Raw genomic sequence first — 13116 nt, 5'->3', positions numbered from 1 at the left:
CCCACGCCCAGGTAATTTCAATGTCTGCCAAAAGTCTGAGAAACACTGCTTAAACATGAATGAGTGAGATGCCCACAGACACTGTCCCTGAAGAGCAGGTATGCTGGGGCAGAGGGTGGGGGAGGAGAGGTGAGGACAGTGCTTCAGATGAACAGGAAAAGTTCGGGGTGGGGGTGGGGGGCTAGGGGGCATGTTCTCAATATCCGTATCCTCAACGGACAACCATGAGCCAAGGTGGGACCCCTTGAGACAAACCTCAATTTCACAACTTAGGCTGGCTTGGCTTCCCAAACAAAACCCCCTCTTGTTTTCCATAAATTCACACTTCTCTGGGGGCAGCCGTGTGGCTAGCCAAAAGTATGGCAAGAAGTAGAGAGTTAATGCCATCTCCAGAATGTTGTCTTGGAAATCACTCCTCATTAACCAGGCATTCCGATTACCTTTAACCACAAGCATGGGAATACAAGAGTGCTAAACCGTTTGAAAAGTGACCATTTGAGGTTAAGGAGCTGAACGTTCATTTAAAATCAGGAAGCCAGGCCTGGAGGAGGAGGGAAGGTGCTGATGGAACGTTTTTAACCTTTTAGGGGCCCCAGACCCCTGAGTCCCTTAAAATGGTTTGAAATTTTTGTCTATTTATATCTAGTGAGTTTTTCAGACAGTCCCTGGCTTTCATTGGATTTTCAAAAGGAACCCTGATTAAGAAACCCAGCCCTGGAGGAAGAAGATGGAGGGCAGTAAAAATAGCTCAGAGGCAGGTGATTCTCTCCATCCTGAAGAAACCAAGCTCACAGCCAGGCCTCTGCACCCTGACTAGCTGCGCGGCCCTGGGCACGTCAACCTGGCCTTTGGCTTCCCGAGGGCACGGACCCCGTCTCAACGCCTGACATCAACCTGGCATCAGTCTGGGCCCGATGCCGGGCCAAGTGCTTCCACGCATGTGGGGGCGGTGTTAAAACACGGGGACACACTCTTTGACTCTCCTTCTGTCTAGAGGAGGGATCCCTGCCCCTGGAACTGTCCCCCCCCCCCCTTAGTGAGTCCCGTTCAACCAACAGAAAGCAGCAGAAGGAATACTACATTTTTCAAGGCCTGGTAAACAGAGTCTCGTGGCTTCTTCCCGGTTGTCTTGGGGGCAGCCAGCAGCCACGGAAGGAGTCTGACTCCCCAGGGTCTGCCATGTTGGCCAGGCCTGATGCACATGCTCCAGGGGACAGCCCCGCTGAGATCCCAGCCGAAAGCCAGCATCGGCTGCGGGGTACGGCAGTGAGCCAAACCGGACGTCCGGCCTGGGGCCTTCGGCTACTGCCGCCCCAGCCAACACCTGAAGGCAGGCAGGAATGGCCCAGATGAGCCCTTTCCGAGTTCCTGACCCACAAACCATGAACAAAATAAAAGTGCTTTGCTGTTACCTCTTGCTTCACCTTGCATACAGTGGCGACAAGCAATGGCTGGTCTTTTTACCATCAGTAGTACTGACGAGCATTACCGAGCGAGGGTTAGCGGATTGCACCTGGATGAGATTCAGGGCACTCTGAATCTCAGACCTCAGGACTGAGGTCGCCTGCCCTTCCAGGTCCCTTTAGCGGGCTGTGGAGGAACAGGGTAAGTGGTCTTTGGCGGTCCCAGATTTACCATCGCACACAAAGGGTGGCCTAGCTTGCAGCCCCTTCCCAGCCAGGCCCAGGGAAGCCCGGGAATACTCTGTTACGTAGCAATAGTCATCAGGACACACTCATTACCTCTTTCCACCCATGCAACAGCCCTGGAGGTAGGTTCTGTAATCATCCCCCATTTTATAGATGAGGAAGTAGAGGCTGGGCAGAGTTGGGGGAGCCCAACTCTGGAGCTTTCCACCAGTGGATCCTGCCCCTCTGGGTGCTGATTCACCTTTTCATCCTCAAGACCTGCTGTAGCGTGAGCACTTAATAAATATGTGTTCCCTGGGGGCGCCTGGGTGGCTCAGTCGTTAAGCGTCTGCCTTCGGCTCAGGTCATGATCCCAGGGTCCTGGGATCGAGCCCCGCATCGGGCTCCCTGCTTGGCGGGAAGCCTGCTTCTCCCTCTCCCACTCCCCCTCCTTGTGTTCCCTCTCTCGCTGTGCCTCTCTCTGTCAAATAAATAAATAAAATCTTAAAAAATAAATAAATAAATAAATAAATAAATAAATATGTGTTCCCTGAATAACAAATGGACAGATCAAACACTGGAGAAATAAATGAATCTCCAGTCCTCAGTTTCTCCTTCTGCAAAACTAGAAGAGACGTTGTCTCCCATAGTCCCTTCTGTCTCTAGAATGCCATGTTCTCGGAGCAACTGCCCCCCCGCCCCCGGCCCCAGAACCACCCTGTCACTGTGCCACTCCAGCTGGCTTCCAGAGAGCATCAGAATGTGACCCCTACTCTAGATTCGTAGATCCCTGCCCACTTCTACCCTGACCCAACCCAGAAAACCCTTCTTCCCAACACAAATCCCACTCTTCCCACAAGGCCCAGCTCCGACCCTCTGCGACCCTCCTTCCTCCATTGCCCCTCCCCCATCATCCCCACCCCCGCCCCCAGTGACCCAGGCCTTGGCCCCCAGCACCCTTGACTCTTAGAAAGTTCACAGCTTGCCTGAACACATCTTAAAGACTGAAGCCAAGGTCAAAAAAGCAACGTTCCCCGGAAAACCAGGGCCTAGGTCATTTCAAACAGCAGGAAGGCTCCCACACCTTTCTTGTTAGGATGAGCATTTAGGGGTATTTCCCAAATTTCTGTCATTTGCGTATCACCTTGACAGGTTCACCAAACCTTCGTACCAGTTCCACTCTTATTTAATATTTTCCTTTAAATAATCAGCCTTACTTCTCCCCCTCCCTCCCTCCCTCTCTCCTTCCTCCTTTAGAACTTAGTCTCATTCCAAGCAATACCATCTATAAAATCAGCCTGATGTGCCCATGGCTGTACACATTCTAAAATCATCCCATCTGTCACCAGGGTAGAGGTCCTGCAATTTGGGAAATACTGTTTTTTTAGGGTAACAAGTTTTCTTAAGCCGCAGATTAACCTTCCGAAATAACCTTGGCACTTATTCTAATCTGTCAACTAGAGACAGGATTTTAAAATAATTTTATCTTCTTCCTCATGCTTTTTCCACAGCTCGCCCATTTTTATAATAAGCGGTTCTTGCTTCTGTAACCAGAGCCCATAAATGAACGGTGGAAAAATAACTAAGACACCATCTGCATTTTCCAAACGCAGACCGCGGGGTGGAGAGATAGCAGGGTGAGTGCCCAGACATTGGCCAAGCGAATCCAGACGTTACTGATGTGGTGGGCTAACTGCGAGTCCGTGTCCGGCCCTCTCCTCTTCTTCCAACTGTTGGAATTAGAGGAAATGTCATTCCTCCTGCTTATTCCCCCCGCGGGGCCAGCTGTCACCGGGTGTGTGGGGGACAGGAAACAGGATTGCAAGACGAACAGGGAGACTGCCATTCCAGCCTGGCTGTTATCACGGCCGACTCTGGACAGCCACCTTCCCTACTTGTCACTAGGATTGGGACCACAGCCCAGAATAAATGTCGAACCGGGGCAAAACTGGGAGTACCTGGGAGTCTTTCCCCAAATCAGATACATTGTATTGAGCATGGACTAGGAACCAGGCACCCTATAGACATTTTCTCATATAATTCTTAAAAGAATCCTGGAAAGTGGAAGCTATCATTTACGCCCATTTTACAGGTGGAGATACTGAGGCTCTGGGAGGTTAAGTCACTTGCCCGAGGTCACATGCTGATAAATGCAGAAGCAAGGATGGAAGCCAGGTTCGTCTGAGTCCCATAGCCTTCTGTTGGAGCCACTCTGCCTTACTCCGTCTCCTTCCCAGGGGCCATGTGCACAGGACTGGGCAGATGACCCTGTTCACTCTCCCAGCCTGGTCAGTGCTTAGTTCAGCCCTCTGGCTCCCCAACGCAACTCCTAACATGGCCACAAAGACACACGTAGTTCTTAGGCTGTAGGTTTTAACCGTACATGTCAATTACATAGTGCCTACTAAATACCCACCACCCTTTCCCGCCTTTTTCCTGCAAGTGCCTACCCTAAGAGGACACCTAGATGACCCCTCAGCCAATCTGCACTAACGGGGGGATGATCGGGACAGCCAATTCAGACCAAAGTAGAGTCATCCACCTAAATACCTAACCGGCTGTGTTTAAAACTTTAGGGGAGAGTCCCCGGGGTGACCGACATTTCATCTCTCAGACACCTGCACTCCCCACCTGACTCTCCTCCGTGTTTATCATTCTATCCCATCAGCTCCCAAAGTGCAGGGCCCGGGCCTGACATAGGAAAGCAGTGAGGAGGGGGCCTGGGGATAGACATCCACAATCTGTGGCCAGGGAACGCTTCTTGGAGGAAAGGACAGCTCCAAGGACACCTAGTGATGGGCAGGAGATGGCCGAGTGAGGAGGAGGGGAGAAAGCTGAGGCAGACCAGACATGCTGTTCCAAGGGCCAAAAACAGTGGGAAGGATACAGGCGTGGAGCATCCCCTTCAGCATGACGGAGACAGAGAGGGGGCACTGGTGGGGGGCAAAGCGAGGGGGAGTGGCCGGGTCAGACGAGAAGGGCACGGCCCACCACGGGAAGGAGTCCGGACCTTATACTGAGGGCAACCAGACTTGGTGACTGGTTACATGTGAAGGGGCGATTTATAACACCTCAAATCCATGATCGCACCTGTTCTTGACTTTGTGGAAAGGAAGGAAGACCCTTGGTTTGCAGGCTGGAACGGGGTGGCTTGCTTCCAGTCCCTACATGCACGGCCTCGACCCTCACCCACAGGAGGATGGAGGTGAGACTCTGTCAGAGCCTAAAATCCCTTAGTGACAACTAGCAGTCAGGACGACAGGGGAGCGTGACCACTGCAACAACTCCGGCCCGGTACTCTGAGCCCAGGGCTGCAAACAGGCTGACCCCTCCCCTGCCACCAGCTTTCTGTGACACGGGCTGTCAACTTTTCCACTGAACATAGACTCAGTCCAACTCCAACTTCAAAATGCAGACATTCGAAAAGTCAATTGTTATTTTTTTAACAATAATAATTTAAGAACTTGGTTCTTTTAGCCACAAAAAGCATCTTATTAATCTGTGATGGGGGGGAAAACCGATTATAAATGCTGAAATGCATATGAGTGGGGCGGAGATGTGCACACCTGAAGGTCACAGTGTATTTCTTTTTTAAAAGCATGCAAAATTTAGGATGCCTGGGTGGCTCAGTCGGTTGAGCGTCTGCCTTCGGCTCAGGTCATGATCCCGGCGTCCTGGGACCGAGTCCAGTATTGGGCTCCTTGCTCAGCGGGGAGCCTGCTTCTCCCTCTGCCTGCCCCTCCCCCTGCTTGTGCTCTTTCTCTCTCTCTCTGACAAATAAATAAATAAAATCTTTTTTCAAAAAAAAAGTGCTTTTAAAAAAATAATAATAAATATAAATAAATAAAAGCACGCAAACTTAGATCGGGGAAGCCCGCTTGCTAAAAACAATTTCCATGGCATGAATTTCCAAACCAGTGTGAAAAGGACAACACTATGGTTTTTCTCTGTTCCTCTCTTAGATCCCTTATTTTTCTTTGAATGCGTATGTCTGTCCACCTCCCTGACTCACCCCTCTCCTGTCTTCCAGAAAGGATAAGGAAAACCTTCCTACGTGATCTCATTTTATTTTGAAACACTAAACCCACCAAAAGGGGGGGGTGGCGGGGAACCCTTTCTTGGTCAAAGGAATCAAGATGTATTTCTAATTCTCTTGCCATATGGTAAGTTATTTTGGAAGCATATCAAGAGGTAGAGAGAATGTTTGACAAAATTGGCAATACTCATACAATCCTTTCAAATCAGACCAAATTCCCACTATGTACATTTGCTACAGACCCTTCTATTCATCATATCAGCGACTGTGACCACAGGATATGTAAAAATACCGAGCAATTTTTATCACCAGCTCCCAATCCCCCAGTGCCCGCAGACCACCACGTGGTGTCAAATTTGTCTGCATTTCACCCCCAGGAAATCGAGTCATTAACTTCCCTTTCATTTACCAAGAGCTGTTGCCAAAAAGAAAATCATTCATCGGCTGTGACTTATGGGAAGAAAGAGAGAAAGGACTGATTTCACGAGAAGGAGAGAGAAGGCAAAGAAAAGGGAGAGAAAGTTGGAGCTTTTGTTGTCCCGGGGCAGATGGAGAACGCCAAGTTCCCTGGTGCCTTCTCCCCCCTCCCATCCCCGGAGGACACATTCCCCCCACCACCACCACCCAGGGCTGTCCCACAGCGTAAACCACACGGGAGCATGTGGGGGTCGTCAGACGGTGGGACTGAAGGTGCCTATCTCGCCTTTCCTCGATGGCTAACGTGCCTGGGCCTCTGCGAGCAGGAAGGCTGGAGGAGGTAGGTTCTGGGCTGCTGCTGGCTCTCCTGGGCTCCCTGGGGGGTGGGGGGCACGTGGAGAGAAGGGAGCCCAGCGCTCCACCTTCTTACCTTTGCATTCTTGACATTCTGTGCAGCTCCATGTCATCACTGCCCCGGAATCCTTTGGCGAAGGGATTATTCTCAATCTTTAATTGGGTGATCTGCAGAAAGGCAAGAGAGAGAGGGAGAGAGAGAGAGAGTTGGTTTTCACTTGATGGCTGGAAATGCAGCCTCTGGCGACCAAAAGAAGCAAATTAAGCCAGTCACGTCAGTGAGACCCACCACTTCATTCAAGAGGAGGCTTTGAAAAATGCCCTCGATCAGACCACTTTTTAAAAGGGGAAAAAACCTGGTTTCGGTTTGCCCGTTAATTGGAGTCATACTCTGCATCACTCCAGCTGGGTTGGTTTGTTTTTTAATCCTGGCATGTTGTGTTTCAAACACAATCTAGGCCTCAGCACTTGGGAGCCCTCCTTCCCCTCGGAAAGTTGGGCACGGGGACATGGTGCTGCTCGTCCTGCAGCGTGGTGAGCGCCGTTTGGAGAAACTTGGTTGCTTTCAAAATTCTGTTTCTGTCTCATGCCTTGTTCATTTCAGCTTCACAGACCGAGTTCGCTAGCACAGGTGGAAGATGGCACCGGATTAAATAAACACCCACAGAGAGAATTGTAACGTCCGTGATAGCTGTCTATCAGTTCCAAAGCCCTTCAGTTTTCCAGATAAAGAACACAGAGCCCTCTTCTTGCGAATGTTTGTTGCAATGTACAAAACTTAGCAATAGAACAGGATCTTGGGTTCAAAGGTCAGAACTTCCACGGAAACCATCAACACATTGTCTGTGAGCGTGAGCGTAGAGTAACAGATCCAGATGAAAGAATACATCTGTATGGAGTCTGCTAAAAGTATTTCCTAAAAGCTGCGTGTGAATTGAATTTTTATTTATCGAATCATTTTAGAACCACCGAGGCAGCATTCACGAGGTTCAGTCACGCAAGCTTCACCTTCACCATCATTATTATATCTATAATCTTATTATATAATAATAGTATATAATACATATTATTTATACTTATAATGTAAAACTATTTCTATAATATTATATCTATCTGTACACTGGTCTCTGCTTAGTATTTTGATTTAAATCTAACCACTTCTTGTTTACATTTATTTTATAAAAAATATGGTATCACTTCTCTCTACCTCAAACTGGAATCATGAGCTATTCAATAAAAGGAAAACTATTGTATCAAATTCTCTCTACTGGCCCCCGCAGAAAGTTCTAAACCCAAGGCCTGCCCTCACTTTTTTTTTTTTTTTAAGATTTTATTTATTTATTTGACAGAGAGAGGCACAGCGAGAGAGGGAACACAAGCAGGGGGAGTGGGAGAGGGAGAAGCAGGCTTCCCGCCGAGCAGGGAGCCCGACGTGGGGCTCGATCCCAGGACCCTGGGATCATGACCTGAGCCAAAGGCAGACGCTTAATGACTGAGCCACCCAGGTGCCCTGGCCTGCCCTCACTTTGTTGCAAGGGGAAACGAGACACTTTCAGAGACATATTTAATACACACTGGGACTGAACTCTCTCCCTGATCGATGAATAGAAAGATAATCAATATGAGAACAATTTTCTTGATCCCAACCTATGCAAGTACCCACAAAAACTACCTCAGCTACCCCCCATAGGAGAGTTCCAGACTTTGAGAAACTGAGCAAGTTCCTTTGAGAAACCAGGAGTAGTAACTAGTGAATGCACCTATAATTCATCCCTTTAGGGGCAAGCATTCTGGTATGTTCTGTTTCAGAAGAGATGGCCTTATAAGGTTTCCTTCTAACTCCAAGACTCTATAATGAACATGAAATTACTATATTACACACGTGTATGTGTGTGTGTGTGCTTGCCATAAAAAATATACATGAAATTAAAGTTTTAAAAATATGTTATATGATTCCAACCATACAACATTTTGGAAAAGGCAAAACTATAGAGACCGCAAAAAGGGACCAGTGGTTGCCAGAGTTTGTATGGGGAGGGAGGGATGAATAGGCAGGGCACAGAGGACTTTAAGTAAAGCTATTCTGTATGATAATGGAACAGTCGATACATGTCCGCAACTCTACATGTGTCCACACCCACAGAATCTACGACCCCCAAGAGTGAGCCCTCATGTAGTTTCTAGGTGATAACAATGCCTCAGTGTAGGTTCATCGATTGTAATAAATGTCCCAGTCTGGTGGGCAGTGGCGATGTGGATCATGGGGGAGCCTTTGTGGAGGGCGGGGGCACAGGGGGTCTGAGAACTCCGTATTTTCCACTTTACCTTGCTGTCACCCTAAAACCACTCTAAAAAAATAAGACATATTTTAAAACTTTTAAAATAGGTGTGTGTCTTTATGTATACACACATTCCCTCCTCCCTCATTTTTTTTAAACTGGACCCATTCCTACAACTTTCTGATTTTGACTTGACCCTTCAGAAGGAGTAGAAAAACCTGTAAAGGTCTCTTAGGAACACAGTCTTTAAAATGTGCACTCCCGAATCCACTTCTGTTTTGAGTCCAACAGGCCATTACCTAGTAGAGCTTTCTTTCCCACTCAGGCTTTATCATTAAAAAATGCAACCCAATTGACCATAAATCATGCTATTTTTAAAGGTGGGGGGCGGGGGGGGTAGGATTCTCAAAATGTGAAGTAAAAATCAGATCATTCAAAAAGAGGTGGAGGGAATCCTCGCTGCACTTCCCTGCGAGTTTTGTAGGCAACACGGGTGTGGTATCGGGGCTGGATGAATAGCTAGTCCATGACGTCTCTGTTCCACCAAGAGCTGGGGACAAACAATTACCGTGAGGGGAAAAAAAAGAAAAAAAAAAAAGGAGGGGAGGTGGGCTTTGGTATTTTTATCAGCAAAAATCTTTCGCTTGAAACCATCCCTTGCACCCCAAACAGGTCCTACTACTCCCTAATGTTTGAGCTTCCAAAAAGATGATTGCACAGGACAAGCACAGTTCGCTACACAGACACTTCAGTACGTTGATCTTACATAAGTCTTGTGCGTAGACTGAGTATGGAGGTCTAGAAGACATAAGGATTATTACCCTTGAGAAATGTTCATACACAAGCTCAGCTGCAGGTGAAAATGTCCGCCTGAGTCCGTACAGACCCCAGCTCTGGAATTCCCTTCCAAACACGCTGCATGTTGGCTAGCTCACTCACGGGCACATGATCCCGTCGGATGTCTGAGTTCTACTAAAAGGCTCCAATGAAACGGACTTGCACTCGTCACACAAATGTACTCCCTCTCCAAGATCAGCATAAAACCGGATATCCGGGGGAGGGTGGAGGGTGAGGGCTAAAACAAATATAAATACCAGCTCCAACCAGTGAGACAGAGGTTGTAAAAATTAATGAGAATAATTGTTGTGAATTCTTGCTTTTGAAAAAAAAAAAAAAAACCCTCACGAGGGCCAACAATCTTAATTATGTCTCTCTATTAGGGGTTCATTTCCTGGTCCCAACCAGAAAGCTCATACCTCATAAATACAGACTCTTTACACAATGATTTAAGCAGGAGGAAAAATGCCTTTCAATGGCAAAGTAAGTTAATATTGGGGGACAGACATGGCTTGCATACACAGCCATTGTTGCAAGAGCAGAGAAATGAGATGCCCACGTGACCTCTTTTTAACACCTAAATATTTCTAGGGCTTGTTCTGGGCGCTGCTGACAGCCTCATCGAAAACCTTACAAAAACGTGTTTCACAGAGCAAACGTCACTGCTGCGGAAGAGTCGAGTTTTTTAAATATCTTTTTCAAGCTGTCAGCCATCTGGGAAAATAACTCCCAAATCCAGCTTGGGATCACAGCTGGGCTGAGGAAACATGTCGCCGTGTCATTAGGAGCCGCGGGGCATACGGGTGTGTGACCCCTGCCTAACAAACGGAGGTCGCCAGGTACCTGCCTCCACCTGGGATACCAGCATCCGAGCAGAGAGAGAGCATTCTGAAGGCATTGGGCCACTTACACCAAAAATGAGTGTCCCAAATTGTCCTGGCAATTTAATCCCGTGGATCGCTGTTCTGTCCTCGCTCACGTATCCAAAGCATCATGCGGGGCAAAGAGTCCTTGAATTGATGGCATGTTCAGGGACTGAACGAACTCACCCACCAAGACTGACACTTGTAGTGGCTTTTCAAACACGGGAAGAAGAACTTATTTGAAAGCTCAGTTCTTCTGATTCTAGAATAATCAGGGAAGGCAAAGAGTTTCCCAGGGCCTGCGTTTTGGATGGAGTTGTCCTGTTATAAATGGATCAGCTGAGTAGTCAATCCACAGCATCATAACTCACCCTCTGCGTGAGCATGCGTGCAATGCTCTGTGCTACGCGTTTTCCAAAGATTATCTCGTTTAGTCCTCACGATGATAAACACAAGCAATTCTTGTCTCATCCCCATTTTACAGAGGAGGAAAACTGAGTCCAGTAACTTGCCCAAGTCAAATGGATTTAAACCCAGGCAGCCTGCCTCCAGAGTCCCACCTGAACCCTAGGCAAGGGTGAGTAAGAGCGCAGGTGGCTTCTGCCCATGAAATCAAGAGTCTCAATACCTCGCCCAGGTGGGACAATAAAGGAACAAGACAGAGTCCACAAACCACACTCAGCTTGGCCTGAGTGTTTAAGTCACACGTCCTATATCCACGTGGGGAATGCCTGCAGCAGCCCTGGAGTGGGCTGGAAAATTTTACTGCTTTAGACTGCCTCCTGACGAAGAACATAGGGGCCTTTGGTACTTCACAACTAAAAAGTGGGAGGGGGAAGAGTGACGGAAAGTTGTCTTCTATGAAATCCCTCTTCCGGATGTCAGGCTGGTGAAAAAAACCTTTATGGCCCAACCAATTAAAAACAAAACAAAACAATACCCAAATTCCCATCTGTGAACCCGTTGTGTGGTCATCAGACACACATCTATCCGGATGCGGATTTGGAGACACACATTTTTAGACCCATGAGCATTTAGACACACAATCCCCTAGATTGCACTCAAATCTCACACGTATACACCCTATTAGGCAGACACTCCTTCAAGCGCATAGATCACTAAATATATTCATTGGGAAGGACATTTTAAAAAAACAGAAATATGGGGGAGTGGGGTATATTCACAAGTGGTCACAATGATAAATACATGTCAAACTCGTCAAATTGTATACTTCAAATACTGCAGTTTATTGTATGATAGTTATGCCTCAAAAAGCAAAGAAAGAGGGGCGCCTTGGGCGCCTGGGTGGCTCAGTCGTTAAGCGTCTGCCTTCGGCTCAGGTCGTGATCCCAGGGTCCTGGGATCGAGCCCTGCATCGGGCTCCCCGCTCCGCGGGGAGCCTGCTTCTCCCTCTCCCACTCCCCCTGCTTGTGATCCCTCTCTCGCTGTGTCTCTCTGTCAAATAAATAAAATCTTAAAAAAAAAAAAAAGAAAAGAAAGAGGGGCGCCTTGGTGTGGCTCAGTTGGTTGAGCGTCTGCCTTCGGCTCAGGTCATGATCCCGGGGTCTTGGGATCGAGTCCTGCCTTGGGATCCCTGCTCAGCGGAGAGCCTGCTTCTCCCTCTGCCTGCCGCTCACCCTGCTTGTGCGTTCACTTTCTCTCTCTCTCTGAGACAAATAAATAAAATCTTAAAAAAAAAAAAAAACAAAAAACAAAGAAAGAGACAGAGAGAGAGAGTACATGCTCTCTCAGATCTAGCCTTGCCTGACAGACCCTAAGATCATAACTACACAGAGCTTAGGGATTTCCCCCAAAGGCCCCAAGCACTCACATCTTTCTTTAGCAGGTCACTTTCATGAGTCTACCATTTCCTGTCCTTTCTGTGTGAGTCTGGGCTTTTTTAATTGAAAAGAAAGAAAGAAAAGAAAAGAAAATCTGATATATCTTTGGACCCTCTGTCAGGTCTAAGTGTGTGTGTGTGTGTATTTGTGTGTATGGATATATAAATATATAGATATGTGTGTGTGTGTGTATACATATATATGAGAGGGAGGGAGGGAGGGAGGGAGGGAGGGAGCAGTGAGACTGAGTGTGCTTGTTGCTATTTTTTCCAATTTTTTCCCCTGTGACTGTCACCACAAAGTTAAACATAGATTTACAATAGCCATAGAGGAAACAGGTTTCTAGCAGCCAGACCCAAATTAGCCTGAAATAGTTTTGCAATTTTCAGAGTATTTGACCTTAATGTTTTTGCTCTTGTTGGTTTGACAAGTCAGGGGTGGAATTCAGAAAAATCCTTCTTCCCCTTTAAAAAGTAATTGCATTTTGGAGAGAGCGAGTTCTCTTCTGGAGGGAAGCTCTCTCAAGGCTTGAATCCCCAGACAGGACTTGCAGCCTAGAAAGGACCATCCATCACAACTTGGCCTGGTGACTGACAAGCTGAATTTGGACATTACCATCTTATAACTGCCTTGGCTTCCTGGTGGTGGTGGGGGGGTGTTATCTGACACCCAGCATGTAGGCGGGAGGCTTTAGGGTGCTAAACCCACCCCTCACCCCCCTGCCCTGGCCTCTTCCACCTGGCTTCACGGCCCCTGTAACTTCCCGCCACCCTACCTTGCAGGTGGGGACAGGAGCTGTGGAGGAGGAAGGGCGTCACCATCCCCATGTCCATCTCCTTATATTGCCCCAGTGACCTGCCC

At 47.9% G+C, this 13116-nt stretch overlaps 1 protein-coding gene across 1 annotated transcript in view; it reads right to left on the bottom strand.

Moving 5' to 3' along the window:
• TBX5 (T-box transcription factor 5) overlaps positions 1–13116 on the bottom strand; it is a 41908-nt gene that overhangs the window by 18430 nt on the left and 10362 nt on the right. The window contains exon 6 of the mRNA XM_032431553.1: positions 6512–6603. Coding sequence (XP_032287444.1) covers positions 6512–6603 — 92 coding nt within the window. The remainder of the gene's footprint in view (positions 1–6511; positions 6604–13116) is intronic.

Source organism: Phoca vitulina, unplaced genomic scaffold, assembly GCF_004348235.1.
Source record: "Phoca vitulina isolate PV1807 unplaced genomic scaffold, GSC_HSeal_1.0 scaffold46, whole genome shotgun sequence".
Classification (NCBI taxonomy): Eukaryota; Metazoa; Chordata; class Mammalia; order Carnivora; family Phocidae; genus Phoca; species Phoca vitulina.
The sequence above is the reverse complement of the archived record's forward strand: the minus strand, read 5'-3'. Positions and strand labels throughout refer to the sequence as shown.